The 16,366-nt window shown below is 41.8% G+C and overlaps 1 protein-coding gene across 14 annotated transcripts in view; it reads left to right on the top strand.

The window, feature by feature from the left end:
- NRG4 (neuregulin 4) overlaps positions 1-16,366 on the top strand; it is a 146,782-nt gene that overhangs the window by 84,372 nt on the left and 46,044 nt on the right. For 6 of the 14 annotated variants that reach the window (XR_005456333.1, XR_005456332.1, XM_038766923.1 and 3 more), the window contains exons 1-2: positions 10,379-10,515; positions 11,553-11,613. Coding sequence is in view for 11 of the 14 variants with exons in the window: in XM_038766923.1 (XP_038622851.1) it covers positions 10,399-10,515; positions 11,553-11,613 (178 nt within the window). In the remaining 3 variants the exon portion in view is untranslated. Of the gene's footprint in view, positions 1-10,378; positions 10,516-10,666; positions 10,747-10,775; positions 10,988-11,552; positions 11,614-16,366 lie in introns of those variants that run through there. The other 8 variants (XM_038766928.1, XM_038766926.1, XM_038766929.1 and 5 more) reach the window with 4 other exon arrangements.

Genomic DNA, 16,366 nt, shown 5'->3' with positions numbered 1-16,366 from the left:
TATGGCCACCCCTCAACTGAGGAGTTAAATTGATCAGTGGTGTTTATTGAGCACTTTTTGTGGTCACAGCACTATACAGTAGAGCTTGTAGACATGTTCCCTGCCCGTAAGGAACTTACAGTCCAGAGGGGGAGACAGACAATAAAATAAATATCGGATATGTACAAAAATAAGTGGTATGGGGCTGGCTGAGGGTGGAGTGAATATCATGGGCTCAAAGGGAGCAGATCCAAGTGTTTGGGTGACGCAGAAAGGGGAGGGGGAGAGAGGGCTTATAGGGAAGATCTCTTGGAGGAGATGTGATTTTAAAAAGACTTTGAAGATGGGAAGACTGGTGGTCCATCATACGTGAAGGGGGAGAGAGTTCGAGGCCAGAGGGAGGACATAGGATGGACAAGATCAAGGTATAGTGAGTAGGACGGCATTAGATGAGTGAAATGTGTGGACTTCGTTGTAGTAGGTAATCGGTGAGGTAAAATAGGAGGGGGCGAGCCGATTGAGCACCTTAAAGCCGAAGGAGAGGAGTTTCTGTTTGATGCAGAGGTAGGCAGGAAACCACTGGAGAGTCTTGAGAAGTGGGGAGATGTGGACTGAATGGTTTTTAGGAAAGTGATCTGATCAGCAGAGTGGATTGGAGTGGGGAGAGGCAGGAGGCAGGAAAATCAGCCAGGAGGCTGATGCAGCAGTCAAGACAGGATAAGTTTCACCTGGGAATCCTGAATTCTATCCTACCAATTACTCCCATCATCTCTTTGAGAGGGACAGCATGGCGAGCTATCTTTCTGAGGGACCGTGCAGCTGCCCTCACTGCTTGGCACCCTGAGGCAGTTGCTGGACATTAATAGGTCCCATTCTGCCACTCGAAAGCAACAGTTGAAACACACTTGCTAATTTCAGGTACAGCCCAACTCAGGCCAAATTCCTGTAACCTCCCCTTCCAGGCTGCAAGCTTGTTGTGGGCAGGAAATGTGTCTGTTATATTGTATTCTCCCAAGTGCATAGTGCAGTGCTCTGCACACAGTAAGCACTCAATAAATATGATTGACTGACTAAAGTATCCACAGTCTTCACATAAATTGGAACAGTCATGAAAGTTTGGCTGCTGTCCTACCACTAAATGGAGGTAGTACTTGTAGCTAGTTAGGGCTAGCATTGCAACTAGGGCAAAGACGTTACGGCAACGAGCCGCCGAAGTCGTCAGAAAAGCAGCAGGTGAGGAGAACCAGGGCTCAGAGGCAGCCTCCCTACTGCTGTCCTGCTACCTTTATGTTCCCTGCTGACTGGCTTTGATGACATTTCCTCTGCAACATCCTGGGAGCAGTTAGGGGTCACAGAGGAAGTGACATTGACAGGAGAGCTTTAGGAAAGGTTGTATCATGTCTGCAGTTTCTCTTCACCATTTGCTCTTCTGATGCTGTCACCATCTTCTGTTGATGACTCAGTAGGCAAGGTTACCTACTCTTGTCACTGTTTTCCTGGTGAGAACTCTGTCGTCAAACTCACTGACGCTCTCTCTGACGCTTTCTCTTATGCTTTCCCTGACGCTCTCTCTGTTTCTTGCTCCAGCTCTCGCTGCCTGTCTTTTTGGCTAAGGCCCAAACCCAGGGCTTAATTTATACCAGGGGAGATGCCGCAAACCACCACTTTGATTTGGGTCTGGGTGACTGAAATGTCCCCTTGTGGGGCTGGAGAATAGGGTAAGTGGGGCCAAATGGGAGAAGTCGGAAGAATTCCACTCCTCTACCTCCACCATTATGCAGGTTTTCCTTACTCTACACAAGTGGCATTTCAGCTTGCCACAGTTTATTGAAGAAGTTCTAGAGCCCTCTTCAAAACCTGCCAGATCTCCAGAATAAACCCCCAAGCTGAGTCCTTACTTAGTAAGGATCCCCACGATTTAAACACTGTCCAAACAGCTTCCTACTGTGAGGTCCTGAAGACGTGGTCAAATTAAACTCTCACCTCTGATTATTTTTAGCAGTAGGAGTCTTAGCAGCCAAATGGAGAGAAAGCAGATGGGGTAAACTCCAAGCAGAGTCATTTTGTCTCTTGAGCTCCCCGTGACTGAAAACAGCCACGTTGACCTAGGAATAGATAGTTCAGGGCCTAGAAGTGACAGAGCAGCCTAAGTTCAATCAAATCAAACAATAGTATTAACCAAGAACTTACTGCGTGCAGAGCTCGGTACTAAATGCCTGAGACTGTACAATCAAGCTAGACACAATCTCTGCCCTCAAGTTGCTTACCACCTGGTGAGGCACACAGAAGCAAAATGATGCACAGATAGAGGAGAGGAAAACTGGATGTTTTTGAGTAAGCATGTAAGTTGTAGAGTATGTAAGTCAATATGTGCAGAAGTGCTAGTGGTGGGAGTGCATAAACTTGTGGTTGGCACAGAAATGGAAGTTTGGGGGCTATGACCTTGAGAGGAGAAAAATTAATTGAGGAAGGCCCAGGGTGGGAGGCGTGATTTCAGAAGGGCTTTTTATGATGGGGGAGAGCAGTGATCAATGGTTTTGAAGGTGGGGGAGGGTGTTCCAGGTGAAAGGGAGGGTATGGGCAAGGGGTCAGAGATGGAAGATATCAAATTAGGTTAGCTTGAGAGGAAAAAGAGTATGAGCTGGTATAAAGTGGGACAAGAGAGTGGAGGAGTAAGATAGAGAGAACTGATGGAGTGCTTTAAAGCAACTGATCAATAGTTTCCACTCGATATGGAGAGGAATGGTAAGGCTTGAAGGTTTTTGAAGAGAGAGGAAGTATGTACAGAACAGTGTTTTAGAAAAATGACCTGAGCAGCCAAGTGAAGTCTCTCCAGCGGGAAACTGGAGGAAGGGAGATCAGTGAGGAGGCCTATATGGTGGTTAAACCAGGATATGAAAAGTGTCTGAACCAGAGTAGTGGTCACTTGGATGATGAGGAAGTGGTAAATACGGAAATGTGGGGGAAGGAAAACAGAAAGGATTTAGCAACAGACTCCATAAAAAATGACAGTTAAAGAGAGGGAGGAGTCAAGGAGAATGCCAAGGTTGTGGACTTCAGGAAGGGGGAGGTTAGTGGTGGTGTCAACTGTGATGGGAAAGTAGAGGAAAGATGAGGAATTCTGTTTTAGGCATATTGAACTGAAGGTGCTGGTAGGACATCCCATTAAAGCTGGCCTGGAGCAGGAGAAGATGCGAGAATGCGGAGAAGGTTAGAGGTAGGGACTGAGAGGGAAATATGGCAGTCATCCGCACAGAGGTGGTAACTGAAGCCATGGGAGCTGATGAACTTCCCAAAGGGATGAGTGTGTGGAAGAGGAAGAGCCAGTGAAAGAACCTGAGAAGTAATGTCAGTAAAACCAAAGTTAGTGTTTTTGAGGAGAAGAAAACATCTCTGGCAATAATGCATTTGATGAATGTAGCTTTATCCCTATCACTGGGGAAAACATATCGCCATTGACCGCTCGCCCACGTCCTGCCTCTGTCCTGGAATGCCCTTCCTCCCATATCCAACAGACAACTACTCACCCCTCTTCAAGGCTATGTTGAAGGCACATCTCCTCAAAGCGGCCTTCCCTGACTAAGCCCTCTTTTTCTTTTCTCCCATTCCCTTCTGCATCACCCTAACTTGCTCCCATTATGCGTTCCCCATGCCAGTCCCACAGCACTTGTGTTCCTATCTCTAATTCGTTTATTTATATTAATGTCTGTCTTCCCTTCTAGACTGTAAGCTCACTGTGGGCAGGGAAGGTGTCGTATAAAATATATCTGTCTATATAATGTGTACTGTATTCTCACAAGCACTTAGTACAGTGCTCTGCACAGAGTAAGCGCTCAATAAATAAAATTGACTGATAGCTAGGCTTTCTGAGCCCCTGTGCTTTGTCATCTTTGAATAAATACAGCCTTAGTTCTTTCAGCCTCCCAGTGGTGATATTCCTATTGTTCCACATTTTTGCAAAACGCAGCAAAATTACTTCAGAGTTCCTGCTTGTAAATGACTGACTTAGGGAAAGAATGTTTCTTTTTTTGTCTATACACTTGATTAAAAAAAAATTGGCAACCAAATGGAGATTTTGGGAATCCAAAGTCCAACTTTTAATTCCCGCTCCTACAAGAAATTCATGTGGAACATTGTTCAGTGGGAAGAGCATGGGCTTTGGAGTCAGAGGTCATGGGTTCAAATCCCGACTCCAACACTTGTCAGCTGTGTGACTTTGGGCAAGTCACTTAACTTCTCTGGGCCTCAGTTCCCTCATCTGTAAAATGGGGATTGACTGTGAGCCCCACGTGGGACAACCTCATCACCTTGTAACCTCCCCAAAGCTTAGAACAGTGCTTTGCACATAGTAAACACTTAATAAATGCTATAAAAAATGACCTAACCAGTCTTTACCTTAGTCTCCCAATTTGGAAAAGTAAATCATGCGTACCTCTCTGCCTTTTTGTTTGGTAGGGGTACATTTTTAATAATTGTTGTGTATATTGAGTTGCTTGAGTGAATTATTATTGCTGATCCATTCCTATAATGCTCAATTTTGATTGTCAAACAACCATTGGAATGTATGAGCATTTACTGAATGCAAAACACTGTATTAAGTTCTTGGCAAAGCTGCCATGGCAGCAATCAGAGGTATTTATTGAGCATTTACCATGTGCACAGCACTGTATTAAGCGCTTGGAAGAGTACAGAACAACCAAGTTGGTAGATGTGTTCTCACCCCACAACAAACTCACTGTCTAGAAGGGGAGATAGACATTCATATAAATAAATAAATCATGGATATAATACTTACAGCCTTGAAGGACCTGACAATCTAATAGAGAGACAAATAGACAAAAATGATTTGCAAATAGTGGGAACAAATGTAAAACAAGGATTTTTTTAAATGGTATTTGTTAAGCGCTTCCTGTATGCCAGGCACTGTTCTAAGCACTGGGGTAGATACAAGATAATCAGGTTGGACCCAGTTCCTGTCCAACATGGGGCGCACAGTCTTAATCCCCATTTTACAGATGAAGTACCTGAGGCACGGATAAATTAAGTGACCTGCCCAAGGTCACACGGCAGACAAGCGGCAGAATCAGGCCTAGAACCCAGGTCCTTCTGACTCCCAGGCCTGCTCTATCCACTAGGGAACACTGCTTCAAGAATATAACAAAAAGTAATACAGATAGGTCAGGACAAAATGGATTAAATAATTTAATTTAAAAATCAATAAGCCCATGTATGTAAGTGCTTAACGTGGATGTTAGGCTGAATTAACTAGGATGTTGTGAAGTAATCGGGAGGAGGTAGGGTTTTAGAAGGGTTTTGAAAATGGAGGGGTGACTTGATGGATTTAGACTGGATGGGAGATTCAGTCCTGGGAAACAGTATGAGAGAATACTAACAATAGCAATAATCATAGTACTTGTTAAGTGCTTACTATGTTCCAAGCAGTGTTTTAAGCACTGGGGTAGGTACAAGTTAATCAGGCTAGACAGTCCCTGACCTACATGAGGCTCACACTCTTATCCCCATTTTACAGATGAGGTAACTGAGGCACAGAGAAGTTGTGACTTGCCCAAGGTCATACAGCAGACAAGTGGCAGGGCAAGGATTAGAACCCTGGTCCTTCTGACTCTGAGGCCCCTGCTGTAACCACTAATTCACACTGCTTAGGGTTTGAGGTGCGAAGATTGAGAGCAAGTTTCAATTAAAAGGTGAGCTTGGTAGAGAGGAAAAAGGCAAGCAGGAGTAGTAAGTGGAGAGATGTGTGCCAAAGAAGATGATCTGGGTGGTGATGTGGGCTCAGTGGGAGAGAAACCTGAGGGAGGGAGTTCAATATGGAGGCTGATACCATAGTCTAATCATGAAATAAAAACCGTGAGTAGCTGTTTGTGGGAAGGAGAGGTGGATTTGGAAAATTCTGTGAAGGAAGGACTGACAGTATTTAGCAGTTGAGTGAATGAGAGAGCTGAAGGACACTGAGGAGTCAAGGATGACTCCAAGAATGTAGATTTCTGAGACAAGGAGGAAGGAGACGTTTTTGACAAAGATGGGAAAGTTGAGAAACACTGTGGTCAAGTAGAAAGAGCACGGGCCTTGGTGTCAGAGGACCTTGGCTTCTAATCCCGGCTCCATCACTTGGGCAAGTTATATAAGTCCTCTTTGCCTCAGTTTCCTCATCTGTAAAATGGGGTTTCAATACTTGTTTTCCCTCCCTCTTAGACTGTGAGACTCATAGTGGTTAGAGACTAGCAGAGAGTTGGGGGTAGCTGGAAAGGGCTGGGGGATCCAGAGGAGCTATTTTGGCATAGACGAGACTTCACTGTGTTTGAAAACAGAAGATGAGGAACGAGATGTTAAAGATTGGGGTGATAGAGGAGTAGATGATGATGATGATGATGATGATAATGGTCCCTTTTAAGCACTTACTATGCCAAGCCCTGGGCTCAGGGCTGGGTTTGATATAAGGTAATGAGAGTAGACCCAGTTCCTGGCCCACAAGGGACTGAAAGACTAAGAGGGAGGGAAAATAGATATTTGAGTTCCATTTTAGAAATGAGGAAACCTAGACACAGAAAGGCATTTAAGTGATTTGGCAAGTATCACACAGCAGGTAAGTGACAGAGCCAGGGCTAGAAACTAAGTCTGCAGATTCCCAGGCCTGTGCTCTTTCCAATGGCCAAGATGCCCCCAGAATCAATCACTGGTATTTAGCGCTCAGTGTTTGCGGAGAACTGCACTAAATGCTTGGGAAAGTACAATGCAACAGAGATGGTAGACACATTCCCTGCCTTCAGTGAGCTTACAGTCCAGAGGGGGAGACAGACATTAATATAGATAAATAAATTATGATATGTATATAAGTGCTATGGGGCTGAGGGAGAAGTGAATAAAGAAGCAAATCAGGGTTGACACAAAAGGGAGGGGGAGAAGAGGAAATGAGGGCTTAGTCAGGGAAGGCCTCTTGGATGAGATGTGCCTTCAATAAGGCTTTGAAGCAGGGCATAGTAACCGTCTGTCAGATATGAAGAGGGTTGGGGTTCTAGGCTAGAGGCAGCATGTGGGCAAGAGGTCAGCGACAAGATCGAGATACAGGGGTTAAGTTGGCTCAGTGGAAAGAGCCCGGGCTTTGGACTCAGAGGCCATGGGTTCAAATCCCCGCTCCGCCAATTGTCAGTTGTGTGACTTTGGGCAAGTCACTTCACTTCTCTGGGCCTCAGTTACCTCATCTGTAAAATGGGGATTAAGATTTTGTGAGCCCCACGTGGGACAACCTGATCACCTTGTATCCGCCTCAGCACTTAGAACAGTGCTTTGCACATAATAAGCGCATAAAAATACCAAAATGTATGTATGTATGGGAGGAGAGTAGTGAGGAGAGGTAGGAGGGGGCAAGGTAATTGAGTGCTTTAAAGCCCATGGTAAGGCGTTTCTGTTTGATGTGGACATGGATGGGCAACCATTGGAGGTTCCTTAGGAGTGGGAAAACATGGTTTGAATGTTTCTGTAGAAAAATGATTCAGGCAGGAGAGTGAAGTATGGGTCGTTTCTGTTGTTGTACTCTCCCAAGCTCTTAGTACAGTGCTTTGCACACAGTAGCCATTCAATAAATAAGATTGAATGAATGAAAGAATGGACAACACAGAAAAGTGATGTTACCAGCCCACAAAGAGCTTATATTCTAATAGGGGAAACATTGCAACTGGAGTAATCAAAATAAATGATCAAATATACAAATTAATGAATATACAGAAGTGCTGAAGATGGGCATTAATAAATATATGTGCTGAAAATTTCTGTTGGGTTTATACAACTTGGGATGTTGGTGCTTAAATGAGGAATTCTTGTCAGAGGAGATGGGGTTTTTGAGAAGCAGTGTGTCTCAGTGGAAAGATCCCGGGCTTTGGAGTCAGAGGTCATGGGTTCAAATCCTGGCTCCGCCAACTGTCAGCTGTGTGACTTTGGGCAAGTCACTTAACTTCTCTGTGCCTCAGTTACCTCATCTGTAAAATGGGGATTAAAACTGTGAGCCCCCAGTGGGGCAACCTGATCACCTTGTAACATCCCCAGCGCTTAGAACAGTGCTTTGCATATAGTAAGCGCTTAACAAATGCCATTATTATTATTATTATTATTATTATTATTATTATTATTTTGGGAGGACTTTGAATATGGAGAGAGCTGAAGTCTGACATATTTAGGGAGTGAAGGAGTTCTAGGCCTGGGGATCAGCCTGAGTGAGGTGATACAGCTGGGACTGTCAAGAGAGAGGAATTCAGTCAATCATATTTATTGAATGTTTACTTTGTGCAGATCACTGTACAGAGTTTTTGGTAGAATACAATATAACAGAGTTGGTAGACATGCTGACTGCCCACAACAAGATGACAGACTAGATTGTTAGATTAGTTTGGAATAGTGAAGAGAATGAATTGAAGAAGAGAGAGTTGGTGAAGAGCCTGAAAGCCAATTGTAGGGAATTTTTATTTGTTGTGGAAGAAGCTGGTGTGGGGTTTTGAGAAGTGAAGAGCTGTGGCAAGGAATACTTCAAGAAGATGATCTATGCATTCATTCATTCATTCAGTTGGATTCATTGAGCCCTTACTGAGTGCAGAGCATTGTACTAAGTACTTGGGAGAGTACCCCAATAAACACAGCGCAGCACCAGGGACTTTGGGATCAATCAGTGGTATTTATCCAGCGCTTACTGTGTACGAAACACTAGGGAGAGTGCAAGTACCACAGAATTGGTAGACACGTTCCTTGCCCACAGTGAGTTTACAATCTTGAGGTGGGGACATGGACATTAATATAAATAAATAATTTATCATGTACAATTTGGAAGGGAGAGAGGCTGGAGGCAGGGAGACCAGCAAGGAGCCTGATATAATAATCTAATCATAAAATGAGGAGAATTAAGACCAGATTAGTAGCTGTTTTAGTAGAGAAATAGGAACAGGTCTGAGAATTATTGTGTAAAAAGAATCGACAGAAAATTTTCCGGTAAATGCTAACAAACTCGACTCCATTTCTGGTGATTCACTGATACTACGTAAGACTGCAGCTCTAGAATATAATTATCTCCTGCTTTAATGGAAACTTTAGTTTTTCTAGAATATACCCTCTTCCTTATCTCGTTTGTTCAAATGGATGGCTCCCCCTTTTAATCAATGAGCGGTCAGTGGCTACAAGGATTGGCCATTGAAGTATAGGTATCGCTGCTCATAATTACGAAAAGCCTTTGTTTTTCATGATAAGCGCTTACTCTATGCCAGGCACTGTACTAAGCAGTGGGATAGATACACGATAATCAAGTTTGACACAGTGCCTGACCCATACTGAACTCACAGTCTGTGGAAAGGGTGGAGGATTTAATCCCCAATTTACAGATGCTATAACCGAGGCACAGAGAAGTTAAGCGATTTGTCCGAGGTCAAACAGAAAAGAAGTGGTGGAGACAGGATTAGAACCCAGGTCCTCTAACTCTAAGGGCTATGTTATTTCTGTGTTGCATGAACTTGAAAAACATGAATATCCAAGAAACTATTAATAGATTTATAGTTCTAATGTAGTGAAAATTTTGTCTTCTTTCTATCTTCCAATTTTAGATGTAGGGTTAGTAGAATTCCAGTACTTTAAAAATAATGTCGTCTTCAAAGTCTTACAGCAGCCAAATACATGGTTTGAAAGGTCGTTTTAGAAAGAGATAACAATCAAAATGCTTTGCATACCTTACATGATTATAGGAAGAAAAACCCTTTCTAATGATTAAAATTAGGCTATAATTATAGTTTATGTAACCACTTCAAAATTATAATGATTGTTTGGGTTACTTTTTTTTTTTTTTATCAAGTGCTTACTATGTACCAGGTACTGAACTAAGCACTGGGATGAATTCAAGATAAACAGTATGTATGTAAGTAGTAGCGTTTTATTGACACCTTGCTCTGATGTATTTATTATTTAACTTTTTAAGCAGTGGGTATAAGCAAGCACACGATCATCTATATAACCATTCATTAAAAATTGAATATGAAGAAACCCGTATGTATAATACTAAAAAAAAAGGTGCTGATTTTAAGTTCATGTTCGTTATCATTTGTATTCCAGGACCTATGAAAGATGGCATCTGGGCATAAAAAATGGGAAGCAATTGTGATTTTATTATTCAAATACCCTTATTCACCAACATCCTGTTTAATAATTAACAGTTCTCAAAGTATACATGTAATGTTTCACAGTACTTTGAGAGTCCAGCTATGTACAGCCCTGTTCCCTTTCTGTTTAAAGTTCTACTCTGCAATCCTTCTATGGGCAAAAAGGGGCGTTTTTCATGTCCCTTGCCTGACCTCTGTGCACACCTCTCTTCTTTGTCTTAACTTGGCCCACATTGCACTCGGCAACCACATAAATCTTCAGGTTTTTGACATGAGGTATGAAATGCAAACCACAGCTGTTAGTTTCCACAGTGTACAGGAACTGTGGAAATACTGCATCACCACCATTTGCTTATTTTTGTTTGACTTCAAGTGCAGAACCTTTGAGGTAAGCTTGCCGGTTTGTTAAAAAATATCCCTCCTCTGGAATTGGACGGTTGTCACTGTAAAAACCGTGTTTGGTTATGCAAGGTTAAAGTTAAAGTTTAAAGTTGAAGTTGTTGGGGGAGAGGGAGGGAAAGAGAGGAAGAAATAGAGAAATCGCCTTTGGGAGTAGACGTGGATAGCATACCTGGGTTTAGGGAGCTGGTGTTCGGGATTTCCGTTGCAGAGCCATTGGGTATGATTAATCAAGTAGTAAAGAAAATCTCTTTCTGGGCGGAATTGGCCGCTTAGCATTTCTATAGTAAAATCCCCTTGCCTTTTCTAAAATGCTTTAAAATGTATTTGTTTTGAGTCATAACAATGCAATTCTCACTTAGGTGCATTTTCCACTGGATTTATAGCTAATTTATTTGCTAGGTGCATGCTGAGAGTTTTTGGAAAAGCACGTGAATAGATTACTAAAATGTCCTATTAAGGTATCAAGAATATTTTAAATGTGGAGAATTAAAGTTACTTTGGGGATTGTGTTTTAATTTTGTTACCTCAGTAAGAATGAGTGGAGAGCAATGAGCAATTCGAAAACCTGACACAGAATACAATTAGGATATGTAACAAAAACAGCAAATCTGAAACCTGCAGTTTCAGGTGTTGACTCCTTCGGTTCATAAGATCTATGTGGTTTATTACTATATTAACAAAGATAAAATATATTCGTTAGATCCATTTCTGAGTGCAATTCATACCAACTACATTACATGACAATTTATTTCAGCTCTGTAATCATTCAAACTGATGAATTAGAATAAATATTTCATAGAAGCTCATTGAATTTTTTTTACCTTTAGATGTTTTATCCAAATGATTTGTATGCATTTATAATACATCCATGAAAGAATATGTAATATGTTTTATGCACAAATATTTGAAATCAGTAATGCTGCTAGTCTTAATTGCATTTTTACCTATTATATGTTATAAATGTATTTTAGCACTATATAAAACTTATTTTTTATATGTAATAAATAAAAACCTCTTTTTTAGGTGCTGTTTCTCAACGGCAGCCTTCCACCAGAAATAGAACATCAAAATAAAATGCCAACAGGTAAATTTATTGTAAGTTTACATACTTTTCAATGTTGATTATTCAAACTTGTAGTAAATTGATATTTGTAGGACTCTTACATTATTTTCTCAATATATGCCTTTTCACATTTATATTTTCATTTAATTTCAGCAGTTGGGGGGCAGCTGATTTGCATTCCAAATTTTACTTTGATAACCTTTCTCGTAAAAATTAGCATTCTTTTCAAACTAAAAAACAGCTCATTTACTTAGCAGATGTTTCTAGCATTCTTTTATATGCTAACCCTGAATTACTCCACTGCTAATACCAGCTTCCTGATCAGCAGACTAAAGGGATCAGAATAAAAATAGATTAAGAGATAGTGATTCAGGTTTGTTGAGTTCTCTTTGTCAGTAAAATGTTAGATGTTTAGACATGTCTGGTTATGATCCAGTGGAAACAGGGACACATTATGGCTGAGGAAAGTGCAGTGATAGTGAAGTTCACTCCACCCTCAATTGAGGAATTACAAGGCTTGACATTTGTCTAAAATAAATAATCTCATAATCATCCCAATTTTATATTTCTGAACCACTATCCAAATTATTGACTAAACACTTAAAGCATTATTCAAAATTGATTGCTCAAGTATGAGTAAAAGCTTGGAATGTTTGTTTCAAAAGAGAGATTGAAATTTGTATTAGCTGGGTCCTATTACCAACTCTGCCACTTAAATCCTTTGTAGCCATGACTTTGTTCACTTTTCCTCTGTTCAGAGTAGGGAAAATAATGTTTTCATATTTGCTTCATTCTTTCATATTTCTTACAGTATGTTTATTATTATAAACTCTTACATATTTTGTAATATTAGTATAGTTTCTTATATTTTAAAAGGTATGTAAATTCAGCTATTTAGAATTACCGGGATTAAAGGGACAGCAACAAACATGTCACCATAACTTTCTTTGTCCCATACCATCCCAAGAACCTGACCCTATTTGCCCAGCAAAATATGATTAATAAGCCATTCCTCATTGTCTAAATTACTCCTTTGCAGGAAAATATAATAATAGTTATGTTAAGTACATTCTATGTGCCAAGCTAGCACTGTACAAAAAGTGCAGGAGTATTTTCAAGATAATCAGGTTGGACACAGTCCCCATCCCACAGGGGGTTCATAGTCTAAATGGGGAGAAGAAGAATTCAATCCCTATTTTACAGTTCAGGAAATTTAGGTACCCAGAAGTTGTGACTTGCTCAAGGTCTCCCAGCAGACGAGTGTAGCAGAGCCAGGATTGGAACTTGGAGGTCTGAGCTCTTTCCACTAGACCTCACTGGTTCTCATTAGCTATTTAGAGTAATTTTTAGAATCATCACCTAGTGCCCTGGAAGTTAATGGGTCATGTAAGTGCCTGACTTTCTACCAGGAAGTGTTGTAGGACATCTTGTGTCCTAATTTCCCCGTTGCTGTCAAAAGCAGCAAAGAAGAGAAGCAGTGTGGCCTAAAGGAAAAAGTACAGGCCCGGGAGTCAGAGGACCGGGGTTCTAATCTCTGCCCCACCACTTTTCTGCTGTGTGACCTTAGGCAAGTCACTTAACTTCTCTGTGCCTCAGTTACCTAATCTGTAAAATGGGAATTAAGACTGTGAGTTGGGCCAGGGACTGGGTTCAACCTGGTTAGTTTGTCTCTTCCCCAGCACTTTAGTACAGTGCCTGGCGCATAGTAAGTGCTTAACAAGTACCGTCATCATCATCTTTCCTATTCCCTACACTCATAATCTTAGAGTCCCATTTAACTCTACTCTCTCACTTGCCACCCGTGTCCATTCCATCACATCTCACCACTGTGTCTTTCACTAATCTGCTCCTTTTCTCTCCAGTCTTCTACCACTGCCCTAGTACAAAATCTAATCACTTCATCATGCATTACTTGCTGGTCTCTCTTCCTCAAGCCTCTCCCCACTCCAGTCTATTCTATACCCAGCTGCAAGAATAATATTTTTCAAGATATAATTTGATCGTGCCACTTCCCTTCTCAAAAGCCTAAAGTGCTGAATAGTAATATCACTTTAGAATTATCTGTCACGGGTTTCCCAGCTCTCTGTCTGTCGACTCCTTCTCCTTTTATATAACTGCTTTCTTCTTCTACATCATGGCTTGGGCATTCCACATCAGACAAGCAGACACCACATTATCTTGCATAGGATTCTTTTCTTCAGATCTTTTGTCAGTGCCATTCTCTTCACCCAAAATGTGATTGCCTCACTTCCCCCTCCCGCCCGCTTTGTCAAACTAATATTTCATTTCCTTCAAAGCTCTGTTTGCCACCTCTTCCGTGAAGTCTTTCCAAACGAACTCTTGCACAACATTTAGTTCTGTTGTCATTGGCCATGCTGTACCTTGTACTTACCTCAGCGTAGTTGTCTGCATTTTTGTGCACTCTTAGGTTACTTTTACTTGTAAGTATCATGCCTTGGCATCTCCAGTTCTTGTTGAATTTTAGTGTGTTTGTATTGACCTGTCTCTGAACTAGATTATAAACTCCTTGAGTGCAGAAATGATGTTTTATTCTCTCTTGCAGTTACCCTAGCCATCTAGTGCATTTGTACACATGGGTACTTAGCAATTAATACTTTGGGAAATGATGAAATACAGCTGATGATGACAATGTATATAGGCCTTTCTCCAAAAAATCCAAATAATTTTACAGATTTGGGAAGGCCCACACCAGTTAAACTCTGTTGGAATTTTCCTGGCTTGGTGAGAATCCATTCATTGACTTGCCAGTTGTAGGCTAGCTGTCAGTATACCTTTTTAGCCCTACTATTGTTCTTTTCCATATAATCGTCCACCAGCAAGATGACAGTTCCTCCAGGAACATGGTTCAAAATGATAATGAGAAATAGGTACCTTTTCAGAGATTTTGCTGACTGCCCTCCATTTCTCTCCCTGGACTACCATGCTAATAATGGCCCAGCCCCTGAAGGGTGCGTAACGCCAGTGAGAGCTGGAGCCAGGGACAAGGGTGGCTGCTTTAGGTTTGCGGTGATCCCATAACCATCTCAACAGCATCCAGGACACAACCCTCAGGGATTATAGTTCTGAACCCCACAGTAGTTTAGGGTACTGTGAGTATCCTCAGTTTAGGGTCCAGGCAGGCAGTCAGTCAGTCATTTGTATTTATTGAGTGCTTACTGTGTGCAGAGCACTGTACTAAGCACTTGGGGGAGTACAATACAACAATAAAAGAGACACATTCCCTGCCCATAATGAGTGTACAGTCTTGAGGGAGGCTTGGGTCTGCCGAGAATCCAGGGTTGTGGGGTTCTTTGGGAGGCTGGGACAGTTCTAGCATGTAGGAAATAAGTAGTGTGATCCTAGCAACAAGTATGAAGCGTAAAACCCTTCTACTCTAAAGAGTGATTCTTGGACTGAAGCAGGTGTGTGCTTCAATCTAAGAATCATGAAAAGTGCATAGAAAGTCTGCACTTGGGCAGCTCCAGAAGGTCCACTTCTGTGCCCTATGGACGCCTCCAAGGGAGAATCAGGATTTTTATTCTCATTACTTGCCCGTTTCCAGGCAGGGGGATGTCTTAAACTGTCTAGATTGACTGGAAGAAAATTCTATAACCACCTTGTGACATCTATCCCATCCATAGGAAAGATAATAACCTTCCCTATGAGGATGTTCTTTTCAATATCTTGTCTTCCCTGTTACAGTTTTAACCCATTTTAACTTTTGCCGCCTCCATTGGATATGTAGACCCACAGGTCATTGACTTTCATTTAATTTTTCTATGCCCATGCCAAGTATGATATTGTCTTTACCTCTCATAACCCTAGAGGAAGCCTAAAGGGGACAGGTATTAACACTTTTGTATTTCAGAAAGGAAATGGGTTCACTTTGGAAAATTAACTCCCCTAAGGTCAACCGGGGAATTCGGGGAAAAATAAAATGCCTCAGTTGGTTTTTTTTTAAGGCCTTCTGTTCTTTCTATTAGACCAGAGGTCCCCTGGACGTGGCTAATGTTCACCTGCCCCAGAGTCCATCGTGGATACCCCTGACATCATCCCATCTGCCTGTTCATTGGTTGGCATTTCAGGCCAAAGGCTTTTCTACTATTGAGCCATCTCCCTTCGGCCTGCTGCCAACTTGGCAAGCATCAAAATGTTACTCATAGTCCAAAGAGGTAGATGGGGAAGGGAACAGAGCAGAACTCCTGGTACTTCTGGCTGGATGCTGCTTAACAGGTGGACTCTGGAAGCCAATTAGGAGGCACGCACAAACCTGCCATCTTGAAGGCAAAATTCTATGCTTACCCGAGCTGAGGGAAATCAGTTTAGCTAATCCCTCCTTGGTTGGAAATGGTGTGCCCTTGAGAAATCCAAAGGTTCAGGAGTTTTGTTGGAAATTGGCATTGGTTTTGCCAGATCCGTTCCATGTTCTGCAGCTTGAGCCTAAGGAAATTTTTATGCACGTTGATGTCTGATTAAAAGGTCATTCGGATGTGCTAAAGCAAATATCTCTGAAGATCTGACTGAGTAAAGGTCTACGTACATTGTCAAGCCACTTGGAAATGAAGTCCCTTCCTCAATCCATTTTATTGGCTTGGGTTTATTCCCTGACATCCCTACAGCAGTATCATAGCCATATCCCTCCTTCCTTACTCGGGGAGCTACTGATATCTTTGGGAACAAAACTGATTTATGTCCTAGTGGGCAGAGTGCCAAAGAAAGAGTCAAATTCTCAGCTCAGTTTTTGCATTTTATAGATCCTGGCACCCTCTCTCAC

The sequence above is a fragment of the Tachyglossus aculeatus genome, chromosome 26, assembly GCF_015852505.1.
Source record: "Tachyglossus aculeatus isolate mTacAcu1 chromosome 26, mTacAcu1.pri, whole genome shotgun sequence".
Classification (NCBI taxonomy): domain Eukaryota; kingdom Metazoa; phylum Chordata; class Mammalia; order Monotremata; family Tachyglossidae; genus Tachyglossus; species Tachyglossus aculeatus.
Note: the sequence above shows the minus strand (reverse complement) of the source record. Positions and strands in the feature narration are given on the sequence as shown.